Source organism: Ambystoma mexicanum, chromosome 1q (genome assembly GCF_040938575.1).
Source record: "Ambystoma mexicanum isolate Mex_15411 chromosome 1q, UKY_AmexF1_1, whole genome shotgun sequence".
NCBI lineage: Eukaryota > Metazoa > Chordata > Amphibia > Caudata > Ambystomatidae > Ambystoma > Ambystoma mexicanum.
This window is the reverse complement of record NC_090922.1, coordinates 1,522,619,420-1,522,646,219: the sequence shown is the minus strand read 5'-3', so window position 1 is coordinate 1,522,646,219 and position 26,800 is coordinate 1,522,619,420. Positions and strand designations below refer to the sequence as shown.

Sequence of the window (26,800 nt, the reverse complement as noted above, 5' to 3'; positions counted from 1 at the left end):
CCTCAAGGTATCCAGGGCAGTGGTCCACGACCTCGGTTGATGGGCCTACAGCAACTTCATGGCGGGGGAACCCTTCTGGCCTCTGTGGCTGCAGGCCTGAGTGGTCACTGATGCGTCTCTGAAGGGTGAACGGCCTCTGGTCAGCGATGGAAGCCAGGTGGCATATCAACAGGCTGGGTTTGCAAGCTATCAGGTTAGCCCGTCTCTGCAGGGGAAGCATGTCCTGATTCTGACGACCAATACGGTGGACATGCACTACCTGACAAGCAAGGTGGTGGGCATCCTTTTCCCCTCTGCAGAGAGGCGATGCAGCTCTAGTTTTGGCTATTGGAGAACCGGATCACGGTCTCTGCAGTTCATCTGGTGGGGACAAAAAACTGTTTGGCGAATGCTCTGAGCAGGAAGAGCATGGTCTCCCACTGGTGGGAAGTGTGCCAGAAAGTCCGAAAGGAGGTCTTCTCTGACTGGAGTGTACTCAATCAGTGGACTGGTTTGCCACGGAGTCCAACAGGAAGTGCAGACAGTTTTGCTTGCGGGAATTCCCAGCGAACGGCATGCAGGGTACGCGTTCTGGTGGACTGGACCTTCTCTCTCCACTGCGCCTTTCCTCCGATTCCTATCATTCCTTGAGTTCTCAGGAGGCTCCAGAGGTTTTGAGCATCCATGATCCTGATTGCCCGGACTGGGCGAGGAGGACGTGGTACTCGGACCTTCTGGATCTGACCATCTACCCACCTACCTATTTGCCCCGGAGCCCAGATCTTCTAACTCAGTTGGAAGGTCAGGGTGCTTCACTCGAACCCGGAATACCTCAACCTACATGCATGGCTCTTGAGAGGATGAGGTATGACTGGGACCTCTCTGAACCGGTACCTGAGGTGTTGCTGGCTGAACGTAGACCATCTACATGATCTCTGTACGGGTGCAGATGGAGAAGATTTGAGGCGCGATCCAGGGAATGCGAGATTGTGAGATTGACCCCATCTCTTTTCCCACCATTACATTTATTGAGTTCCTTCTGTCACTGGCCTCAGAAGGCCCTCAGGTCACCACAGTCAAAGGATTTTTTGGCGGCCTTATCTGTGTTCAAGAGGTCCCTGGATCAAAGTTCATATTTTACGATCCCTGTTATGACCATTTTTCCGAAGGGCCTTGTGACCATTTCCGCCAGCTCCCTTTCGCAGGGATTTTTCTTCCCTTCGGAAGCTTATGGTGTGTTAGTCTCTTATGGGCTAGTTAGCCTTTTCTCTCTCGGTTTTCCTATGCAGCGGTCGAGCTTGGGGGGGGAAAAAAGGGAGACACTGAGGTATGGGGCATAGTGACGTGTTATATATATGACGCCCAACATCGTGTCCTGAGCCAACGACCGAGCAAGATGGATCGACGGCCGAGTCAAGGTCCACTAACTCCCCCTGTTGAAGTTTTTCTTAGCAGCAGAGCTAGATGGGGATATCTATCAGATGAGGAATCTGCAGGAGAAGAATCCATAGAAAGAACATTACGGGTAAGTCATTTCTCCTTTTGATGCTTGTATCTGCTAGAATCACATGCGTCCACCCTTCCTCCGCTCTTGGAGTTGAAGGTACATACATGTCGTTCAGTTTTATTTTTCTACCTTGACTTTCATTTACCGCGCAAACACTTGATGCTCCCTCAAGTCAGAAACAAAACAATCAAAAGGAACCTTGACGCGTGAAGGGCTATGGGATCAGTACATGTCACACAAGGGATAGTATTACAAAAACGCCCAGTCAACGTCCCTTTTTCAAATTTTGAAAACAAGTCCAGCAATACTCTGCAACTACTACAAGATGTCGGCCTATGCACAGCATGTGACCCTAAACAGATACAAGCCTTGAAACACTTTTGTATAGGCATGTTATAAATGCCATATCATACCATATCAAATACGATTATGGTAAGTATACCACTTCAGGATAACCATATAACAGATGATCTAGCTCTTATGAAGTCCAATCCTAAAATGGTGTGGGGCTTGTACCCAAAAGTCACTAGTTCCAGACTATATACTTCACATGTAGGTTTATGAAGATATTGGCCATGTTAGGGGTTATGATTAAAAGTTAAAATGTTAGATAAAGTTCCGGTAAGTAAATTCATTCAATCTCATTCATGTGGATAGGCCTAGGAAGGGATCCTTGATAGGGCCTCCACTGGCCAAGGTGAGGAAAGAGTGATTTCAGGACAGGACTTCACGCCCATCTAACCATATTTAGGACAGGATGGGGCAGAAACTGGTAGAATAACTTAACCCTGCTGACACTGATTTCTGAAGAAATCTCCCCAGAGGTTCAGTATGCCATTGGGTACACAGTCTTCTGTGATTGGTCCCGTTGAAGGAGGCCCAGGGGGTCACAGGATTTAGTTTTGATCAGTCTTGGTGCTTAGAAATATGTTGCAGTCACATTCCAGAAGAACACCAAATGAACACAAGATGAAGACTTTTGCAGAGCTGACTACCTCGGGACATATGCAGGGACCAATGAAGACGAGTTGCAATGGGAGTCACCACGGTCAGGCGGTGATAGGAGATCTTTAACACAAGATCAGGCCCCCCACAGCTTCTGTGGATATTTGAAGGTTGAAAATGCGGGAGCAGGCGTCTTGTTACACAAGTTGAAGGTCCAGGTTCCAAGGATGCACTTGGAATGGTGACAGCTTTGTTTGTTTATTATTTTCTAGAGCGCGCCACACCCTGGGGTATCCGGGCGCTATACAAGACAGCTTAAAGTATATACATACATTAGTACAGTTGAGAAGGCATTATTACAGAGTGATATATATGCAGGTAATACTGGTGGTGTAAGCAGCAAATCGATACAATACAATGTCTGTAGGAGCACGAAGAGCTAGGCGTGCGCCAATCCAAATGTCAGTAGGGGAAGTTATACATGAACGTAGGTAAGGGGGCCTAGTACATTTGGTTTATAGACATCAGGTTTGTACACTTGAAGTTAGTATGCAATGTCCTTAGTGAAGAGTCATTCTTTGGTGTTAGACCTGAAGCTCTGTAGGTTAATGTCAGTGCGCAGGTTAAGTGGGAGAGCATTCCATGCCTCGGCTGCTTATACTGGTAAGCTGTTACCTCCGGCTCTTTTTAGGTTGAAGCGTGGTGAAACAATGCAGCAGGAAGTGGCTGATCTTGTGGGTCTAGATGATGTTTTTTAGAGAAATTTTGTCTGAGGTATTTGGGGACAGCATTATGAAGACATTTGTGGGAAATGGAGACAAGTTTAAAGTATATTTAAATCCTGGATAGAAAGCCATTTATGTTTTCTTCTTATTTCAGAGATGTGGTCCTTTCTTGGGAGGCCCAATGCAGTTCTTAGTGCATTGTTTTGCAAGGTTTGGAGTTTTAGTTTTTTTTATTTGCACCTGCAATAATCAAGTTTAGAAAAGATTAGTGCTCGTGCAAGGATAATGCGACTGTTGGTAGAGAGATAGTTTTTGGAAGCATGGATCAATTTGCAGGTGTAAGCCGTCGCTGTCACAGTTTCTTGAAGTTTAAGGCTGAGTCTAGATGGAAGCCTAATGTTTTAGTTTCCTTGGCAGTCGTAATCAGGTTGCCGTCTATGTAGTGAGGTAGCCCAGGAGAGAGTAGGACAGTCCACTGGTTAGACCCAATACCCTTCCGAGGCTCAGAAGGCATGGATCCTCGAGCAGGGGTCGAGACTGGCTTTTCCCACCAGTCCAGGGGTTGAAGCACCAATGACTGCCTTCTTGAGAACAGGACAGAGGAGGAGGGTTTCACAGGAACGTCACTGGAGTTGGTGCTGGTCAGCTGCATATGTCATGAACTGACTGATCTTCTTTGTAGAGTACTTGGCTTCAACAATGATCTGTCAAATAGCTACCGAAGCCTTCCTTTATCAACGCTTTGGGCTGGGAGCTTGCTGGAGCCCACCAATGGCAAGGGTCTGCACCATTCAAACTGCAATGACTATCCAATCATGAACTAAGGTCTCTCTGGTTGTGCTAGTGGTTCCTGAAAGACACTGCAAAGTCCACTCTAGGTTTTATATCTTTATACTTGATGCATATTGGGAGATGTAGTCCTATTTACCCTGTTTCTTTGGGTCCTGGTAATTTCTTACTAGTTGCTCTCTATCATGCCATTTTGGAACAGTTCAGGGATGGGTCTGTTAGTTCTGCTCTCAGGCGGACCATGGTCGGAGTGCGATGTTGGCACTGTGAGTTTGCCACATAAGACACCCTCCCTCTAGCGTGCTGCACTGAGGGATTCTTTCCTTGGCTCAGGGTTTTGGGAGCAGCACATGTGGAAGAAACCCATATCATGGCACAGCTTGCAGAGGGACAGTGTCCATGGCAGAGGGGCACGGCACTGAAAGAAAACATCCACCTGATAGCCCACTGCACGAAGGGACACTGAGCATGGAAGAAAGCAGAATGCAGGGACACTACTCATGGCAGAGAGAGTTGCATGGGAAGAACACTCTCCCAATGGCACATAATGTATACTATGGAGCAACACTACCCATGGCATATGGCATCTTGGAGCAGGACAGGGAGAAGGCACACTCCCCATGGCACACTGCATGAAGGGACCCTGAGCATGGAAGAGAGCAGCATGCAGGGACACTACCCATGGCGGAGAGTTGCACGGTAAGAACACTCTCCCAATGGCACACAATGTATGCTATGGAGGAACACTACCCATGGCATATTGCATATGGCATCTTGGAGCAGGACAGTGAGAAGGCACACTCCCCATGGCCCACTGCATGAAGGGACACTGAGCATGGAAGAGAGCAGCATGCAGGGACACTACCCATGGCAGCGAGAGTTGCATGGGAAGAACTCTCCCAATGGCACACAATGTATGGTATGGAGGCACACTCCCCATGGCACACTGCATGAAAGGACACTGGAATTGTTCTGACTTTCACCCAACTCTTTCTGATTATTTTTCCTGTAGGACCTGTGAAGCCTCGTCCCAGTCGAGTACAGAGTCTGGTGTCCAGCCAGGGCAGCATGGATTCGGATCAGCTTGGTAAGACGAGATAGGCAAATTATCTAGGGACTTAATCCTATACTGATTTAGTATGAAAAACGTTGATGGGAGAGCTTGATGCCTGGAGTCGGGATGAAAGGGAATGGGTGTGATTTGATATGCTTATTGTAGATTAGGATAAGCTCTACATTGGGTGACAGCTTATTCCAGTGTGTGTGTGTTTTGTGGTGAGAGAGGCAGTTTGTAGAGCAATAACCACTGGTGAGAGTATTAAGGAGATTTTCTGCAAGTCTTGTGGTGAGGGATTCAGAGGAGCAACCTGTAGTGCTGGTCAGGATTTCTCCTTGGGATCATCCTCTCAGTGATGATGTGAATGAGCAGCCTGCTACTTGCAGGGTGTTTGGAGGGTTTTCCGTACCAGTCCTGTGGGAGGTTCTGAAAGACGAGCCGAGTTGATATGCAAGAGCTTTTAAAACTTGGTCTAACCAAACTCTCTTCAGGTAGCACAGACTGAAGAGTAAGGCAGACTTTAAAGACCAGGGGCTGGTGTGTATGCACAGTTAACACGTGAAGACAGCCAAAGGAAAGAGTTCCACACAGAATATGTTAGGTTCTAAACAAAATGGCAGGCACAACTCAAGAAGTCTATGCACTATAAAGCACTTGTATCTACTTATATAGTCACTGAATTTTAATAAACAAATGTTATGTTTAAGTTGCACTGATACAAATCTATGAAATGTAATGAAAAAACAGTTCTTGTTGCAGAGCAAAATCGAAAAAACCATACGTTACGGTAAGCTACACAACCATATCTCTCACCTCCACCATGCACTCCTCATACCGACACACTTGTATGTCTATAGATTGCCGATGATACATTTGATGTCATCGATGCTATTTGTGATGTCATCTGTGATATCACACAGATTTTGATTATGGCAACTGTTGGGAAGGAGGGACGATCATCCCAGGCCCCCCAGCGCTTTCGGATGAGACAGAGGCCTGGAAGTGTGCTTTAGGGACTCTGGGGATGGTGGGGCGGGGACCCTTCATTGTCTCATATTTTCAACTTTTCGTATCCCTGAAGCAATGTACCCTGCAAAGCCACAAAGGGATTGAGAGCTCTCTGTGGAAAGCGATACCACGAGGTATCCCAGCTCTCAGTTATAGCTTCCAAAATATCCAGTCCCAAGACCCCCAGAATGCCATGGTACCAGTTAGTCCCAGACCATCAACCATAAAAATGTTAGACCCCCAATCGATGAGAAAATATCTGAAAACAGGGATCAGTCGTCTTCACCATAGGTCGCGTGATTTGTACTCCGAAGTGCCAGGAGGGATAAAACAACAAACCTAAAACAAGGGTGGGGACCTTTGTTGGGAACCAACGTGTCTGAAATAGAGTTATAGTTTGTTGGAAGTGAAGGCCTTTGAAGTTTCCTCTTAGCCCATGTATGTAGTACCATGTGCACATCAAGTCAGAGATAGAGCCAGTATTGTTTTTCTTCATAGTTGCTCATTAGTTACAGCGTTATACCTGACACGCAAGGAGAAGCCAGGTGAAAGAAGATGGTGAGACAGGGCTGGCACCAATGGCCTGGCATCCCCTATGGATCAGGTAGCCTATGTATAGGGTACCAACTAGCCATTTGGATTTGTACATTATGTAACTTACATTACTGATGAAGCTGTATGCCTTCATAAAGTGTTGTTCGTACTGATTTTTGGCAGAACTTTCTGTGGCAGCAAAGTCCTTTGCTATTGCATTTCTATTTTTGTGGAAATAAAACCGTTTTCCTTGTAAGAGGTGTGCTGGGCCTTTTTCCCTGGTGGGTTGTAGTTTTTCTGATGTGAGTGTTGAGAGGCTTCTATAGACCACTAAACCACAAGGTCTCCATTACAGGTTTGTGGGCCACTGGCCAAGACATGCAGCCAGACTGCAGAAGACTCCCAAAATTGCCCAGTTATGGCTTTTGGCCATGCCCTGGCCCTTCCTAGCCTTCCACTGTAGCCAATGTTCCTACAGTGTGTCTGTGGGCCTACTAACCATGGCTGCATAATTTCTCTGATTACCCAAAATTGCATTTTCTATGGCTAATCGGTTTGTGGGCCTGTGACCGCATTCACAAGGGACTGGACAAATGCCTTGCCCCAGATCCCACCCAGCTACCCAAAGTAGCCACTTTAAGCTGAAATTGTGTTCATGGAAATCATGGTAACATTTAGTTTATATTTTATGAGAATATTTTACCCCTCTGGGACCCACCAAATCCTAGTCAAGATGAAAGGTTTCCAAAGCAGTGTTAATATCCCCCAGAAATGGCAAAAACCTGGGTGATAAAAAAATGTGATTATTTTTTATATTGCGGTTCATGCCGGATTTCTCTCAATCCCTGGCCAGGTTTCCAACCCGTACTGATGGGCTTTGTCTTGTTTCTTATAAGAGCTCATTCCCTCTCCGCTATGCCCCCAGCTCGATTCTGCTCGCAAAATTTGATTGCCTAGAAATGGTCCACAAAAGACAATGTGCCTTCCAGAAATATTTTGCATACCCTCAACCAAACACATTTTGTTTTATATCTATCCAATCTGTTTCCCTGAAAAATTCAGCAAATGCAGACAGCATGAACTACGTATGCAAATTGAACCAAGATGGCACTTGTTTCTTTAATTTCCTTTTGGCCATTTTTAAACAAACTGCTGGATTAATTTTTCCCAAATTTATGAGGCCACCACGCAGGTGCTCCTTGCGCAAATTTGTCAGAAGTTCATCCAGCGGTTCTGGCTGTAGACTTGGCAGATTATTTTGAGTGCATATCAATTTTGGTTCAACAAAGTTTGGCATCCCAATACAAGTTGCCCCTGTCGAGGAAACGCCATGGAACTTTACAAAATTAAGTCGTGCTCTATATCTTTGGGAAATTTTGTGCAGAGCTATCAAACCACACCAATGTCATAAGCTGCCCAAAAAGTGCTCTTTCTACGAGGAAAGCAACTTACCCATAACTACATGGTCACTATCGCCAGCTCTTTAATGCACTGTTGTAGATTCCCCCACAGTCAGACAATGAAAAAACGGTGCCAAGTAAAGTAAACAAGAAAGTGGTAAAACATATATCAAACATTCTGCCTTATAATTATAAGATGGGCACCTAACTTAAGCAGTCCTCCCCTAAACAGTTCCAATGTCTTAAGACACTACTGATGACCACCCTGGTATCCCTGAGACGTGTCCTGCATGCTGCAGTATAACTCAACAAAGGACTCTGTGTAAATGTTACCACTTCACCCCCAACCCTAATCGAACTACTCTGGCTCCTGCGCATGCCTGTATCACCTTCAAATTCTGCTGCATCATCTACAAGGCTGTTGCCCCGAAGACCCCACGCTACCTTGCTGAGAGGCTCTGCATCTGTGGAGGCATACGATTCGCCGGAAACCAGGACATGTACCAACTTCACAGGCCGTCTGCATCTACGTCCCCAGACCTTCGAATAGTTTGCCGTTCATCACCAGAGCCACCCCCTTGCTTCTACGTTTCATGAAGGATCCTTCTTCTAAAAGGAATGGCTGCTTCTTAACACCTAGGGTCCACACTCTTCATCCTCCTTGCCTACCCAACTGAGGCTTGGCTATCTGCTTCCAACGATTTTCTCCCCTGGTTGCTTCCTAATTCTCTGTGCCCCACCACCTCAGTTGTTGGCACCCTCCTCCCTTGCAATCTGCTTAACTGGCTGTGTACGTCTCGCATAACTTGTAAAGCACTCTGTTGCTTCCCGAAGCTAGCCACAAAACAAAAAGGTATCACTAGACGATTGGTATCTCCATTACTACACATCCCTCACCAAAGAACTCAACTGGACCTACCTATCGGTGCTGCCTGTCTGAAAGGGGGACAGGATAGAAGAAAACTTTCCCTCACTGCTGGTAGAATGCTAGCACTTAAACACCCTCAAATGGTGCGGTAAGGCAAATGTGTTGTTCCTCCTTACACGACTACCCAGAGGGGAAGTTGAAGTATAAACACACAAATAGATACAAAGCCAATATGTCTCTTGTTGAGTGTGAAGACAGAAAACCATCTGCCAGTATCTCCCTTGGATTGGAGATTACAGTTAACCACAAAGGTTGACTGGTTTCAGCAGTATATATTTTAATAAACCGCCTTCTTCAGGACCAGAACAGCCCCTACCAGGGCACTTTATTCCTCTTGAGGCATCATTAATCTGGTAGCCTTTAGCAATGTTTCTATGTGGTCATTTGTGATAGAAATATTGAATGTCCGCTCTTATTTCTTTTAAACCAGCGTACGCCCATGGAATCTTCTGTTCTGCTTTGCTGTTTTTCGATTCCAAAGGTTGTTTATGCGTTTCTCTCATGTACTGTTACGTGAAGATGGCTTTAGGCATTGCTGTATTCGTTCTTCTACATGGGTGGATCCGCTTCCCGAATTTAGGTCTGCACTTAGTAAATACCCAATAATAATAAAAGCTGCAGTTAAGTACATGAGAGGCTGGGGATTAGACATCTGAAAGTACCCCTGCACAGGTTCTGGCTACAGCAACAGGTAAGTAAATGTACTTTGAAAGCCGCCTTTTGGTTAAAAAGGGGGACTAAGTGTGTTATGAACAATCGCACCAAGTTACCACAGTTGGGTGTATTCTAAATCGCTTCAGCCACCTTCTTCTGTCATCTGTTCCATCGGTGGCAGTCCAGTGGTCACAGAGGCAGTGGCTGAAGTGAGTGTAGGAATTTGTTGTGATTCTGATCTCCAGTTCTGGGGCGTGGCCAGCAGACGTGCAGCAGGACGAGCCAAAAACCACAGAAAGCATCTGCGATGACTTCCATGATACAGGTGGAACTTCAGGACAAAGAGGGCCAGTTACAAAAACCCAGTCAGGGATCAGCAGCAGCATGTGGTATGTGGCAGCAGCAAAGAACAGGCACCCACCCGGCAGGCCGCCTCCTTCATACAGGAGAGCAGGTAATGCAGGCGGCTATGTTCCTTAGGCCACAAGTCGAGGATCTGCAGATTCCCAAGCTACAGCTTGGAAGGATCGCGGTTGAAAGCCTGTGATCCAAATGTTCGAGGGAGGAAAGACCGAAGATTATTTTTCCGAAATAATTTTTGGTCTTTTCTCCCCATAACATTTAAAACTTGGTCGCAGGAGAAGCACCAGGGCTTTGATGTTGGATGGCAAGTGCAATGCTTGTCTTTAGCAGCAATCCTCTGAGTCTTCAGTGCAGCTTGCACACATTCCAATACATCATGAACAGTGTGAAGGCATCATGAAGCAAGACACAGAGAATAGATTTAAAGTTCAAACAAAAGATCTTTATTAACTTAAATGACAAGATGGTGTAAGGCCTAACTTTCCCTATACTAAGGTGGGACTTCCGTACCTATATACACTAAGGATAGTCAGAGTCAATAAGTCTGTCTGTGTCCAAAACCTATACTTGCCCTCACAACTAAAGCTAAAAAATGTGAAGGCATATTAGCAACCAAAGAAACTGTGTTCAAACAAATGTTCTGAGCTTCTTCCAGCTCCTGGCTTGCTCTTAGCTCCCTTCCCCAAGTTCAAGACAGTTCCACCAAATGGCCACAGGGTTGCCTTTCCCAAGTTCAACACAGTTCTGCAGAATGTCTTGGGGTTCCCTTCCCCACGTGGGCAGCTCTTCCGACTTCATTTTCAAAGTCAAATCAACTTGCTTAGTTTACCTTGTCTTTCTGCCACTTGAACAATCTTAGGCCAACCAGCCTCAGCATCTTGACTTCCCTTGGTTTATTCCAATTAAGGATTCCTCGCCTCGGTCTAGGCGCAGTTGTCAGACCATATGGTCCACCCATCACAGGTCGCGTAACGGATAACCCTTGGCACTTTGCAATAGTTCATTTTTTCTCATAGGACTTCCTTGACAACACAGGTTTCCTTTCTGTGTCATAAGTCCTCATATGCTTCTGGTTCACTTTAATGGCTTCTTGGCCTTACCAACATGTGAGTTCGCAGTATGTCTCCTGGTTACCACCTTGATTTCACACTATTCAGTAGTGCTTTGCTTCTTTACTTGTTTCACTTTGTTTGCAAATGATGTCTCTTTAAATTCATCTTGTTCGCAAATGTACATCACTTTGTTTATTTGTGCGACATTCTCATATCTTGTCATGCACTTTTACTTGACCGGCATTCACCGTTAAACGCAACATGCCCTTGATAAGCCCCAGCCTCAGTGATCCTTCCCTTTCACTCATTGGTGTGCGGCCTCTCTTCTTGGTACTTTGGTTTTGCTCTCGGGTTCTCGCTGGCTCCTCTCACTCCCGGGGATATCCGGCGAGCAGCCCTAGCTTCCTCCTGTCTTACCTGCAGCGGCATCAGGGTGATCTCTGTGTTCACCACTCCCAACGGGGAACACATGGCATAGGGCACTGCACAGCTCCTGCCCGTCTTGCGGCGCACTCTGGCCTCAGCGTCTTTCTGGCTTTTCTGCAGGAGACGGCGTCCTTTTCACAGGCTCATATTCTGCTCGCTCCTCCTCGGATTGCCGGTGCTCTCCTGCCCAGCTGGATCCCTCTCCTGTTCCTTCTGCTGGTTTCTCCTTTTATACACCTGCAACCATTTAACAGGTTGCAGGTGTGAGTTCTTAGCTCCAATTGACTGATTATAGTTATTGGGACAGTGTGTGTACGTAACAGAGGGAATAAGTGAATACCTATAAATATCAGAGAAGAGTAGGGTGTATTCTGACATGTTCTAGATTTTATTCGAGGGGTTGCATGTGGGTCTAGTCTATCCACATAAGAAGTTCTCCTTCTCAATTTTCTCAGGAAATTGGGGATGTAGGTTGACAATACCCTATGAAGGCTTCAGGGACTGATGGTACATCGTGAAAGGGAAACTGGGAATACATCTCCCACACCCCCATTCCCCAAGAGCACTCCACCCAGGTGATCCTCCCTTGCATCTCCACCCCCAGGGCCAGGATCCAAAGGCGATGACCTTTCCCAGGCCTCCTGAGAAGAGGATCCAAAGGGAGTAGCTGTGAGGACACCCTCAGGTTTCTCACAACAGCCATTTACCCCACATCTGCCCAGCAATATACATCCCCTGGAAGAAGTGTTGATTGGGGTCAGACATTAATACACCCAAATATACATAATCATAAACAAATAAAAAAAAAAGAAATACATACTCTTTTGCACACACATACGAATGCACTCACAAATCAAAGCAATCCTTTTTGTATCAATGATTTATTTTCAAAATATACTGGGCCGCAGCAGTGATCTTCTCTTTTAGAATGGGTTTCCGGGGTTCCTCCAGACGTCATCACATTTGAGGAAGTGGGTGTCGGGTCAGGAGATGCCCTTCACTCCGCCTTGTGCCTATTCTTGGATCAGGCAGAGGGCCGGATCAGCATTCTGACCCCGGCCTGAGACCGAGTGATGGTGGTGAAGAGGCCTTTAGTATTCTTCATGCGCTGTATTTTCCAGCACCCCAAAAAGATTTTGACAGCCTTGACATCCCTTGTCTCCTTAATGCAGGCTTTCATAGAACTCTGTAAGAGTGAAGGCATGGCTGTTTCATTCCCCCCCCCCCTCCACACATGGAAGGTGCTGTGCAGGACATTGAGGACACCAGCAGTCTAAGCATTTGCATTATTAAGCAGATAGTGAAAATCACTTGCGCCATAATGCAAATACATTTGCTTTTTTCTGGGATACCTATTCTTTGAGGACCAGCACTCATGAAAATTAAGGGAGAGCACCGCTCTAGCCGCTCCTGTTGGTGAGCCACCCCTGGTATTATTACCAGAGTACTTCTTTGACCTGATAGTAGCATGTTACTTAAATAAAGTATTTACATTTCATTATGTGTGGACTAATTCTACCTTTGTGGCGACCTGCTACCTCTTCCTGAGAGTTAAGTCGCATTGCTCTGGCCACGTTAAGGGGGCCGCCTTCCTTTTCTTGACAGATGTTTATCCCCCATTAGAATTAGTGGTTGCAGTGCCCTCACCGGAGGGGGTACAAAAACGACCTTCACAGCAAGATGCCCAAGGATTTAAAAAAAAAAGTTTTTTATTACATTTTTATATCACAACAAACAAAAACACACTCAATGTTGTACATCATATTTGCAGCTTTCCGTTATTCAATTTTACTAACTCTACCACAACCCCCCCCTCCCCGACCCAGCATGCTCTACACATGTTTTGTTACACATTCTCAATCATCTGCATCTGATCCGCCTTGTGCGTTCTTGTGGTCCCCCTTTCCTCATCACCTGCAAAAAGGGTTACAGTCAACTCTATCCATCGTTGAATATCCAGTCCCATCTCCAGTTTTTACTCATTCAATACCCTTTCCCTCGCTCCAGTTTCCGCAGTGACCCACTTTCCCAGCTCCAGCCACCAGCCAGTTGAGCAATCTTTAGCATCTTTCCACTTCATAGCTATTCTACGTTTAGCCAAAATATAGATCAAATATTTGTTTGTTTTGCGGTTTATCTTTCGCATTTCTCTTCTACCGGCCTATCATAAAAGCCTCTGGGGTGAGGATATCCAGTTATATGCCATCCTGGTGTGCTTTGCGTGCTATCTCTTCCCAGAACCTCCACACCGCTGGGCACCCCAAAACATATATACCAGCCCAGCATTTACTGTCTTGCATCTAGGGCATTCTTGTCTCTTTGCCCCCTTAAAGATTGCAATAGTGGCCAGCGTGAGGTATGCTCTTTGTGTGACATTTAGTTGTATTAGCTGGAGTCTGGCATTCCTCGAGTCTTCTTTATGGTACAGCTTCACCACCTTCCATTCATCATCCTCAAACACCTTCCCAAATTTCGTTTCTCATCTCTGTCTGCGCATCAGTTTCTCGAGTTTGGTCTTCAATACTTCATAGATCGTGTCCGCCTTCTGCCACCGCTAACCGAGTTTCAATGTCCTTGCTCCTTTTGTTCTCATCATTGCTATTCGGCCATCTATCCCACATCACCTTTATCATCATGCTGTGCAGCAGGAACTGGCCACCATCTATACCCGTATTTTCCTGAAACTCAGCAAACGTCATCAGTCCTTTCTCGTTCTGCAGTTCTTCTCCCACTGTGGCTATCCCTCAGTCCTCCCGTCTTGTTCTCACCATTCCCCTGCATCCTGGCCTACCCTCCAGCATTGCCGCAAGCAGCGCCTGAAGCGAAAGGGGGTCTGCTACTCCCATGATTCCGCAAGCCCTCCTCCAAATTCGGATGCTCAGCTCTATCAGGTAAGGATAATCAGATTGTACCCCAGAGGGAATCCAATGTAGGCCTCTCGGGTATATACCTTTGATGGCTGGCTGCAACAGTGCTGTTTCTGTCGTGGCATCATCTGCCATCCACTGTACCACGTGCTGCGGCTGGCATGCCTGGAAAGAAAGCTTGAAATGTGGTATTCTTATCCCCCCTGCTCGTACGGTCTTTGCAGTGTACTCGGGGCCACCCTGGTCCTCCCCTCCCACCACAGGAACCCCCTGCATATCTCTTCCAGATCTTGGAAAACTGCCTTGAAATGTTATATGGGACATTCCCGAAACAATGCACGAATCTTAGCAGCGCCACCATTTTCAGCAGTGCCGCTCTGCCCATCAAGGACAAGGGTAGTTTACTCCAGAACTCCATGGATTTCAGTAGCCCACTTTTAGGCTTTGCTGTATTCAATTTGTGTGCCTGTGCAGGGACTCGACAGATGTTAATCCCCAAGTATCTGAAGGAGTACCCACTCCACGGTAGAGGGAGGATTGGCAAGTCCCTTCCCTTCATCTCTGCCAACGCAGCTCGCGGGAATAAACACGACTTCCTTTTGTTTATCTTCATTCTTGTGAATGCGCTAGAGGTATTCAACATCTCGAAAATGTACGGCAGATTCACTTCTGGGTTGCTCAGATACAGCAACATGTCATCTGCATACATAGACACCAGCCTCCTCCCCCCGTCTCTATGCCCGTATCCCGCCTCAAATAAGCTGCTATGGGTTCTGCCGCTATAATGTATAGCATTGGGGACAGTGGACAGCCTTGTCATGTGCCCCTATATTGTTGCCCCTTGTCTGAATGTGTTACCGGTTCAGACTCTAGCCATTGGTACGGAGTATATCAACTGCACCCACTTCATGTACTGTGGCCCTATCCCAGTTTTCATCATTGAGGCATACAACCAGTCCCAATGTACCGAGTCGAATGCTTTAGTCGCATCTAATGAGGCAACCGCACATTCTCCCGTGTAGCCCCCAGTACTGTAGATCATCTGATGCAATCTCCTAAGGTTCTCTGTAATGTTCCTTCCCGGTGAATACCCAGTCTAATCCAGGTGTATCAGCACATGTATCACTCTGCAAAGCCTATTTGCCAGGATCGCTGTAAGGATCTTGCTATCTTGGTTAAATAGTGGCAGTGGCCTGTAGGATCCGCAGTCCGTGCTTATCTTATCCTGCTTTAGTAGTGGTACTATCAGGGCCTCTCGCAAACTGTCCGGGAGCATCTGGTCTGTGTATCCCTCGTTGTACACCTTAGCCATCACTGGTGCCAGCGTCTCACTGTAGGCCTTATAAAATTCACTGGTGAGTCCATCTGTGCCTGGGTCCTTGCCTGTAGGCAGTGTTCTAATGGTGCTACAACCTCTGGGGTTATGGGCGCCTCCAGGGAGTCCGCCTGCAGCGCATCTAATCTGGGCAGGGCTATGAGATCCAGTACGTCCTGTAGGTCATCTCCCTCACTTACTAAGAGTTTCGTAAGGGTGGGACGGGTATGCCCAGACGTGGGTCCCATGCCTGCTGGGCCTAGAGACCCAAGCTACTCCTCACTGATGAGGCCCAACAAGGCCGAAACATGTTTGGGGATGCTTGTTGTCTCGTGCAGAAGGGATGTGACCTAGCAGTTCGGGCTGGACTGCCCCTTTTGGGGTGGGACCAAGCCTGATTTGCATATGGTCTTTCCCTTTCTGTAATGGCTTGGCAGGCGTAGAACGATGGTCTGGAGGGTGCCCAGAGCAATGCCAGTGGTTAAGATTCATTCTAAACCTTCCAGCCATCACCTTTTTGTTTTTGCTTTATAGATTAGCACCTTGGCTATCACAGGCCTCGGCGTGGCCCCAGGTGGTGGTTTCCTAATGAGGGAGCGATGTGCTCTTTCAATCGTGAACCCGTGTGCCAGCTCTTCCGCCTCTATTTCCTGGATCAACATGTACTCAATGTACTTGGTGGGGTCGGACCCCTCTGCTCCATCAGGCAGCCCCACGATCCTGATGTTGTTTCTACGTGCCTGACCTTCCGCTTCCTCCGCCCGGTCCTCCAGTAGTTTCCCTTTCTGCTGGAGAAAGTTGACATCCTTTGTTGTTTGCACCCTCGCTTCTGTATTCTCCTTAACCTGCTCCTCCAGTTTCCCAGTGCGGTCAGCTATGGCTCGGACATCTTGCCGCACAATGCCACGACGACAACCACTGCGTCTATCTTGGCCTCCAGCGTTGTTTCGAGTGCCGCAATAGCCCCTAGGATCTGTTCCTGCCCTGTTTCTGCCATAGTTCCCGGTGGTGTAGTTTCTTCTTTATCTGTATCTCCTCTGTCTTCTATCTGATGGTTTGGTTGACCTTTCGCGAAGGTTTCTAGTGTGGTTTGCTTCTGTTTGGCCTTACTACTTTTGGTCGTCATCGTACTACGTAAACTCTGTGGTGCACACTGTCCCACTCACTTAGCAGAGGGGCCGCATGTTTTGTGATGACTCCAGGCGCAATGTGCGTTGCTGTCTCGTTCTCACTGGAAGTCTTTCTGTGCACTACGCAACATCTGCCTGTAGCGCCCCCTCTTGCCAAGGTTGTCTTCCCTGTTCCGATGCCTCAAGGTAGGCGTTTTGATTAATGGCTGGCCTCATCGGTCTGCACTGTCTTGCCGGTTTCCCCTGACTGCACGCGATTCCCCTTCACTCAATCACCGCTAATTGTTTCCCAATCCGTGCCTTGTCACAGTACCAAATCGTGGGTGCAATAGCACTTTTCAAGGGGCATGTCCACAAAGGTATTCTACTGGTACATAGCAGCTTGGTTCACCAGGGTCTCTGATGTATTAACCTACTCGGTTATACTGTTTTGCATGGGCCCTCTTTCTGTGGTCTTTGTCCACTTCACTAGTTATGGACCGTGACCCTGTGCCTCTTCCCGTAGCTCCAGCAGTCTCCTGCAGGCTGCAGCCAGCCCCCTGCGCACTCCCCGTTGTCCCAGCCCTTGGGTCCTCCAGAGTTTCGCCTTCCCTGGGTATGGTCTGTAGGCCCCTTATTTCGGCCTTCCACTGTGCCCAAGGCCTACCAGCTGTTGGCTTTCTATTCACTCCTTGCGCGTGAGCAGTGCCTCAGGCCCAGGGTCGGCTGCCCTCGCTCAGTTTCACCACTTTGTTCCCTTTAGGAGGGATTCTGTCATCACTGGCATGCCCACCCCGTGACCAGTTCTTCACAGTGGGCAAACTCCAACTTTGTACTGTTTTTCATCTGGGCTCGCTTCCGTCGCGCACGGGTCCGCCTCCACATGTGCAGGATCTCACTGTCCTGGTGAGCGGCTGCTCCAATCAAAGGTGCGCTCGGGGGCCTACTGCGGGTGGCTCTGTGGAGTCTGCAGCCCTCCTAGTTGCGCCTCCACTGCGTGCGCACTTAGCCCATCTCATATTGGGCCTCCAGGTGCCTTCACACAGCCACTAGTCGGCTGTTCGCCCCGCTGCTGCAAGGGCGCCCATCGAGGTCTGCCTTCCTTCTGCCATGGCCCGGCTCCTCTTCATCAGACGCTACATTCCCACAGCCAGGTCCTTTGTTCTTGGCACACCGCCATCTTGGTCATTAGGCCGTTAGGGTTTAGGAAACCTCTGCGGCCCACAGTTTGCGATCCCTGCTACGATTGTCACTGGTGTTGCGCTCTAAGTTCAGACTGTACCTTCATGCATCCATTAGTTGGATTTTTCAACCTCCCAGCTGTCTCGGAGCATGGATAAGTACCAGGATCATGAAAGGATCAGCAGGAGAACCATGTAGCCACGCCCCAGCAAGATGCCCAAGGATAGGACGTCAACCATATAGGGAAGCCATTGTGACGTTGATACTCATAACTGTAGTCTGCAGTAATAGAAATGTTGCATGTTAGTGCACCGTAACAGTTACAAAACACGGTTCACTGCCACTTTAAAAAAATGTTGCCAGAAAAGAGGGAAACGTGGTAGAAAGTACTCTTGCAACACACCAGTTAAGGTGGCGTGTGTTACAAAACTAAAACACTGGAACCACGTATGAAGTATCCGTCTACCTGCACTTGCAGCCTTACGGACTGACCACTGCCCTCAGAATGAATTATTTGAGGTGGGAGGTGCAGCTAAAAAAAAACTTCCATTAGCTCAAGTCACCCAGGATTCCTTTGCTGCAGGTTTCCTTGCAATGAATGGAAGGCAAGTTGCAAAAAGAAAATGTTCTTTAACGAGGAGGCTTGGACCACTGGCGTAAGGGGAGCCACCGCAGTGCAGGGGGGCCCCCATGCTGCCTATGCCCAGCGGTGGGGCCCAGCATAGTTGGGAATGGTCACCTCAGCAGGGCTTGCAGGGGGTCCCCATATTATATTGTGATTCGCCACTGGCTTGGACTGCTTATAAAGTACTGAACATGCCCATACCAACACTCAACCAAAGGAGGTCTGCTTGGTAGATTACTGAAAACATGCTCTTATGTAACAGCATGCAATAAGAAATATCTTCAAGCCGCAATCTGAGCCTGGATTCAAAGCACATTGACCGGGTCACTTTGTGGCCCGTGTAGAGGTTGAAAAAAGTGTGTTCATAGGAATAAATGAGACCATGAGTAGCTCCCGGGTGAAGAAAGGACAGTTGGCTACTGCCAGAGTTTGAGGGTTGCTTCAGAGACCCCAATCCTCAGGCTATTTTTGCATCACCCTAACACTTCACACATGAAATAAAGAAAAGCTGGTGGCAGTAGTTACATTTCTACCATTTGTCCATTATATTTGATGTGCACATTCGCGTTTACCGCGCATGGCTACTAAATGTGGCTAGTGCCCTAAAATGGCTGTGCTACGAGATGTTCTTTTGTTCTTTAGCTTTATTGCAGTTTGGCCTTCCTCCTACCCTGTCAGGTCAGAGAAGTCCTTATAAAGTCATAGTGATGTTATCATACCTTGACGTCATAGCACCATTGAAAATGAGAAAGAGCAAACCTTGCAAACATGTGAATACCTGGTTCTCTCCACACCTAAATGAAATTAGACAAGAGAAACGCTGATGCGAAAAAATATGGAAACTAGATCCATCAGAGAGTAACAAGATCAACCTGAGTAAACAAGCTTCCCTCTACAAAAAAGAAATCATCCTTGCCAAACAAACTTCCTACAACCTCCGAATTTCCCAAGCTAAATCCAATACCAAAGAGCTTTTTGCTCTTGTGTGAATTCCCATCTTTTTGTGCTGCAGGATTACAATGTGATGAATTGGACGGTTTTGCAAGTCGATTGACACCTAGTTAGAATTCCCCCCTCGATATACTAGTATTAGCTATTGCCAGCATGGTGGCTGCTCTGTAGTGTGAATCACCTAAACTCTGTGCTCCCGAATTCCGCTTTCATGACCCACCACCCCATTTGGAATCTGATGTGAATTTCCACATCTGTGTTTTGCATAATTATGTTCTCATTGTGAGACACCTTGATTGCCCTGTGTGAATTTTCTTGTTATTTTCTCAGGTTACGATGGTGGGAGCAGCGACTCGGATGTTGAGGAACCAGTCATGCCTGACCAAGACCCCAAGTGCCCACTGATGCCTGACTTCTGGCTGATCGTAAAGATCCACCATGATCGGGTGGAGGTTTATTCTCACACACGGTAATCACATGCACTATTATCCAGCTGCTATCCATCCAGCTGCTGCTTTTGGATGTGGTTGCAGGTGGAGAGAGAATCCCAGCCAATGTTGGGAGATTATGGCTATTGCAGGAATGATACTAGATGAAGGGGGGAAATGCATATTTGTTTCTGGGGAGCAGATGATGTCCAACAGAGAGTGGGGTGGGGCCAAAGGATTTTAGCTGGTGAGGGTAGGATTTCGATTGTTAGGGACTAGCACTAGTAGGAGGACATGGCAGCCTGACAGGTTAGGGTTGGGCCATAGGATGGTTACTAATTTGTAAAGTATGCCAGATGTTAGTCTGTGTCAAAGAATGTTAGCTTGGGACTAGAGGTGTTGTCAAAGGGTGTGTTCAGATGATGATGATGGTGGTGTCTGAAGATAGTTGTGGGCTCAAGCTGTCAATGATTGGTGGGAGTCAGGATTGCGGGTCTCATGTGGAGGGAGAGGTTGGAGGCTGTTGATTGGGACTTTAGATGGGTAAGGGGATGCGTTTAGGAAGGTGTCTGGTGGGGAGAAAAATTAAAGAGCCCCGTTCATCTTTCTGCCGGGTGTCATTGACAAAGGCAGTGATATAATAGTCTTGAATGTGATCATGTCTGGTGTGGGCAGCTGCATTTTGAGTGTCGTCTGACCTATTTGCATCGCTTACAAGCACAGTGGAGCACCACAAAAATATGGCATGAGCTTACAATGCATAGCTATAAGAACTCTTCTCGGTTCCATGTAATAATGTCCCCTCAAAAATATCGCCATGCAAAAATATTGCTGAAAAATGGCAGTTTTTTGTGGGGTCATTATTGCATGTAACATGCGGGAGCCACCCTTGCAACACCCAAACCCCTTTTTTTTTTTTTGGCTGCCCCTGTCCCTATATATATGGTCACCCATATAATATCGCCACAACCTTTTCCCAGCGATATTATATACGGCAACCATATATATGGGGATAATATTACCTGATACCCTTTGCTCACCACAATTTTCTGATTTAGTTTGTTGGGTGTCCTGACCCACGTTTGAGCTATCATGCTGCAACATTTGGTGCTGTGGGCTTAGAAAATCCAAGATGGCCAAAAAGCCCACATGTGCGCCAGAATTCAGGAGAACCACGCAGTTTGTGCGCACACCAAAATGGTTGCCTAACTGCCACCCACCAGTGCGAGCATGATGGGCCAGGGTGCCATGAGTGGAATGGGTGCCAAAGGTAAAACAGCAGCGCCTGTTAGCAAAAAAAAAAAAACGCTTTAAAATTACCTTTGGTTTCTCTGAATGCCAGCTCAAAATGCCTATTTTCAAACATTGCAACACATCCAAAAATCTCACTGAACACCAGCAGACATCTGGCAGAATGAAGTTTTGTGTGCCTACAAAATCTGGGAAGATGAAGAACCCAAAATAATGTTGATAACAAGACTGGCTGAGTGCTAAACTGAACTGAAAGACACTCAAATCGAAATGTTTAGAATAAATGAGGGACCTACTTTTGAGTGTCACATAGTTTGTCAGTGTTGAAATGTCATAGTTTTGAACTTAGAATCAGCATTCTAGCTGCATGTGTAAAAATTGTAAGTTTGATTTAAACTGGGAACCCAAAATGACATGTAGCTAAAAACTGGCTTAAAGAGATTCCAATTCTGCCTGACATCTACCCCCACAGGATTTGAAACTTGATCCGCAGGTGCCTGGCTGCATTCTCTTGCCCCTGCCAAAAGGAGGTCACACACTCTCTGATTGAATTACCTGGGGACTGCAGGAAACTAAACAAAGGGCCCAGGCAGATGGTTTATTGGGGGGGTCGTAAATGGCTTCCTTTTGAACAAAGCCCTTCCTTGACTCAGGCAGATGGTTTATTGGGGGGGGGGGGGGTCGTAAAGTGGCTTCCTCCTGGCAGAAACGGGGAGGGGCAGCCCCCTCTGAGGACAGGCTGAGCTTAAAGAAAGTGAATAAACCAGTTATTTCACCCTGTGATGTGGGAAGCCACACCCCTTTTTGACCAGGGCATAATTTTAAAAAGATAGATAACTCAAAGTGCAGACTTGTCAGAATTATATAAGTAATATCATTATTTTTTTGATTTTTCTGTGAACATTTTGAGATGCGTTAGGACCCTGTGGTGTATTCTGGGGGGTTGCTAGCGGAAAATAGGGTCTCACTCCAAATGTCTGCATGTTAAAAATCTGACACTTCATCAATTAATGTCCATACTCCTTGCGCACATGTGTGTAAATTTGGTTAAATGTCCGATATTGCAAAACCAGTTAAAAAGCGCAAAATGTTGTCATTTTTGAATGCAAGCCCCCAGGAAGATCAGAGGCGGACAAGCATGGACCATAAGGAATATATAATGTGCACATGTAATTTCAACAAATTGTATATCTGGAAAGGATGTATTTGAATCAAATATAGATTTGTGGGCAAACTGACAAGGGGAGGTTCCTCTGACCATAAAACCTACAGCATCTCTCTGACTCACATTTCCTTCCCCCAATCAAGGGAGAGAGGAGGAATGGGCCAATGACAAGTAGAGAGGGGCAGGCTTAGCTAGGCCCAGGCACACACCCATTTTCAAAACACATAAAAAGAGACTGCTGGGACAGGTAGAGACATTCAATTCCATTTGCTGCGGAGCATGCTGACCGACGACTTCACATCCAGAGATCCAGTCTTCAAATCCATCAATCTCCAAAGACCCGAACTTTATTTCAGAACTTAAAGCAAGGGCCTAAACCCACAAACTGAGAACTCTTCTCAGCAGGCCTCAGCAACCTTAAAATCATTTGCGAACTATTCCACAGCCGGGCGAGCTGTTTCAATTCTTTTGCCAAGAACAATTGCCAGAGACCAGAGATCCAGAGTGACCCAGACCGCTGTGAGCAGAACCAGAGAGCTGACCCAGATCACTGTGAAGTGCCGAGACCAGAACCGGAGTCCAGTCCAAAACCTGACCAGATCCGTGGCGAGGCCTATTTCAAATTTATATTGTGAGTACCTAGCAGAACTGTGCTTAGTTAAAATAATCTAATCCAAACTATTTTAACCTAAGTAGAACTGCCTCCTAGAAATCGTATCATCTGTCATTTTTAAAGCTGCACAACTGTCACCTGTCAATTCTGCAGCTGCAAGCTGTCACCTGTCATTTTGAGTTTACTTTAAATCCGAAAAACTACCTTTATTTATTCGTCCGTATCTCTGGAACCGTTTGGGCTAGGAACGAAATGTAACTTTCATCTGAAAGCTTAGAATCTAAGCCTTCCTAAAACCGACTTCCTACTCCTTATACTTTTTCCGCAATCCCGATTCACGCACTCGCGAAATTTACCGCGATTTGCGATTTTGGCTCAATTTCTCCACTTGTCAAAATAGCAGCTCCATTCTTTCTTTTGTTAAAATCAGTTTGCAACTTGGTAATAACTCATAGAGCATTGCTAAAGTGATCCTGAACTAATACCAACACGCATCGCCCACTCACCCTGAATCTCTAGAGGGAATTAAAATCAGTTGGCACATTTTCCCATCCATTGCCATCACATTTAAAAGCATTTTGGGCCTATGTTTCAAACTCCTACCTGTTTCCTCTAAGCTTGCTCGGGGGGAACTAAATTTCGTATTGTATTTGATTGCATTCCTGAGAACTGTGTGCTCCTCTTTCCATCTCCTTCCATTTCTTACATTGCATAGGGGAGAGGGGTGAATTGCCAGAGAAAAAGTGATTATCTTATCTTTTGCTAAAATCATATCAAGTATTTCTGTACTGCATTTTATTCCTCATTGCTTTTCCCTTGAAATCATAAAAGTATTTTTGCTACTTTATCCATCCTACACCAACTCCTCATTGATTATAAAGAAGGGTGCTAGTGTCAGATTACCCCTTGTGGATTAACATTATATTTATAAGGGTGATATCGACTATTAATTTATTATAAAAGCGTGGTATCTATATTTTGTTTTATTTCTCAAATAAACCTTTTAAACTTGCAAAACAGAACTATTTCTTGGGTCAGGGGGATTCTAAGAGAGGGGTGTTATATAGGGGTAGTCATCCAGAACTCATGAACTGGACATAAAGATATATCAATAAGGGTTTCCATTCAGTATCCCAGACTAGGCATTGGCTGTAGTGTTGAATTGAATCCTCTTACAAGTTCCAACAGTGTAGAATGCAGATACTGCCATAGACACAGCCACAGGATGAGGTAAACCACACATGCGCTGGAAACAGATTGCACACGTCACATTCGGAATCCCTTCTTTGGGGGGGGCTCAAAGCGGCTCTGGGGTCAGGTTACATGTGAGATTCCTCACAGTCGTTTCATGTGCCCAGGGACCTCTGGTTATATGCAATCTGGAATTAACACCTTCCATTTGGGCTGCAATTGTGAATGATACATTGGCATTTCATATTCCTGCTACTCGGATATGCCCTTCTATAATTCCTTCCACTTGCCGCTCTGGTTTTATGTTATCCAGGATAAATGGTGAAAATCACTTTCAAAGCTTTAAAAAAATGTCACACACCCCAATCTGCATCGATAGGAGTCTCTCTGGTGCGACAGCTATTGCTGCAGACGCTATATTTTAGAATGGATCGTGTCCTCCAACGTAGTCCACATGTTTGACGTGTAATGTCAAGCTGTGCTGTTTTAGAAATTTTTTCGGCAGAGGTGGTCCTGCGTCAACGGCGTCGGGTCTATGTCCCTCGACGGCCTCAGTTCTGTTTTTTCCACAAACGTGTTTGCTTCAGGAACTCTGCGCGCCTCGTGTGATCATCTTCGAAGAAAATGTCTTCATCGTCTATCCCTCCGACTCCGCAGTCTGGTTTTAAGACATGCCGTGACTGTAAATCCAAAATGTCGATTACGGACCCGCACCGCATCTGCTTGTGGTGTCTGAGTGAAAGTCCTTATACCGGCGACTGCTCGAAGTGCCAGTCATTGACTGCCAAGGCCTTGCAGGACCGTAAGGAGAAATTGCAGGTAGGTTGGGGTTTTAAACCTCGAAAATCCCAAAAAACTGCGGATATTTCCACCGACAATTCGAGGGGTGACTCTCCTTGTCGGAAGGAGTCCCGGGGCTCTCGATCCTGGAGTGGGTCCCGCCACTCATTGTCCTCGTCTCGGTACTCCCGGAAGCAGCATCACCGGTCGCCTTCCCCCTCGGATGATGGCTCCACGAGGAAAGTGGCTTCTCCCACTAAGTCCTCGACCCCTGAGGAATGGGAGGCATTCAGGGAGCATATACTGGCTATTTTCCAGTCCCAGGGCACAGTTCCGTCCGCGCCTTCGGAAGAAGCCGGCAGGGAACGGTCTCGGTCGGATGCTTGCGCGCCTTCGGTCCCGGGGAGTGAGCGCGATAAACATCGGGAACCGTCAAGGTCCCGTTCGGACAAGGCTCTGGTGGATCGCCAAAGATGTGCCAGATCCAGGTCTGTCTTCGTCCCCAGCGTAACCGCAGAAATCTGGTAAGGGCTCGAGGTCAGCATTGACCCAGTCGGCGCCGTGTCCATCGAGTACGGCTATCGGAACTTTGCCTTCGATCCAGCCCTCGGAGCCTTCGGCGCCGTTGTCGAGGCCAAAGCCATCGGCGCCCTCGACGCCATTGGGCCATTTGGCCAGAATTTGACGGTGGAGGCCCCTGGTACTGTGGATCCTCTGAGGAAGGCTTTATCGAAGACGTTGTGGACTCCAGGGCCGCCTCTGTCCCTAGGAAGGAGTACTTTCATTTTCTGCATGATATTTGAGGATGAGGAGAGGTCAGATATAGAGTTTGAGCCTGTTGAAACTCATGAGGCTCCTGAAATGGTCTTTTCGGAAGACAGTCAGTAGGAGGAGTTGCGGCAGTCGTTGCATGATGCCAGTGGCCTTGACACGTCTCCTGAGATGGAGTTTTGTAGGCCAGAGCCTGGGGCTCATGCTGAATCCTCCTATAGGAGGTTGATGTCTAGAGTTACAGAATATCTCGGGTGGCCCGGTCCTCCGGTTGCATTCGATCAGGATGACCTGACTGATATTTTGGATCAGGTAACGTCCACTGACCCAGTGTTGCCTTTTCATTTGGCATTGCAAAAAAGGGTGGCAGCTCCTTGGCATACCCTGGAGGCTCTTCCGGCAGTTAACAAGTCATTAACTAAGAAATATTGCCCATCCAATAGCGACCCCAGCTACCCATCCACTTACCCCACTCCCGATAGTTTGGTGGTTCAGGCGGCTACGCCCACCTCCAGGCAGGCATCGTACCCTACCATCCCTCCTGATAGGGACGACAAGCGCTTCGATGGTTGGGCATGCAAGGTATTTTCTGCTGGGAGTATGGCGCTGAAGTCGGCCAACTCCAATTGTGCCTTGGCAAGGTTTTCACACACTCTGTGGAATTGTGTCTCTCTAGCGGCTGAGCATATCCCTGAGGGGGAAGAAAGGGATGCGTTCCTTGCTCTTGTGCAGGATGGCAAGGATGCCATGTGTGAATCCCTTCAGTCTGGGTTGGACACGGCTGATATTGTTAGCCGGTCCATGGCTGTGAGCACCGTGATACGCAGGTTTGCGTGGTTGCCGAAGTCGGGTTTTGCTCCGGATGTGCAGGCCTGTCTTGTAACATGCCCTTTGATGGCTCTCATTTGTTTGGCAGCAAGGCTGACGAGAGCCTTTTGAGAGGTTGCAGACCTCAAAAGCTGCTGCTAAATCTTTGGGCGCAGCTGTGCGTCAACATACGTCTTTTCGTCATAGGTGGACCAGTGGAGGGGGGGTTCCTTTCGTTACTACTCTTCTTTTGGTAGAACGAGAGGAGCCGCTAATCAAAGGGGCCACCGTAAAGGTACCCATGGTGGGTGGGGAAATAGGTGCCAAAGCCGCTCAGACAGCCGCCTCTTTGCCTTCAGGCACTGCCACAGCTGCTCC

General features: G+C 47.1%; 1 protein-coding gene across 8 annotated transcripts in view; it reads left to right on the top strand.

Moving 5' to 3' along the window:
• The window catches only part of SZT2 (SZT2 subunit of KICSTOR complex), a 2,035,845-nt gene that overhangs the window by 1,234,067 nt on the left and 774,978 nt on the right, over positions 1–26,800 (top strand). For all 8 annotated transcript variants that reach the window (XM_069642429.1, XM_069642432.1, XM_069642427.1 and 5 more), the window contains 2 exons: positions 4,958–5,032; positions 19,747–19,885. In XM_069642429.1, the coding sequence (XP_069498530.1) occupies positions 4,958–5,032; positions 19,747–19,885 (214 nt within the window). The remainder of the gene's footprint in view (positions 1–4,957; positions 5,033–19,746; positions 19,886–26,800) is intronic.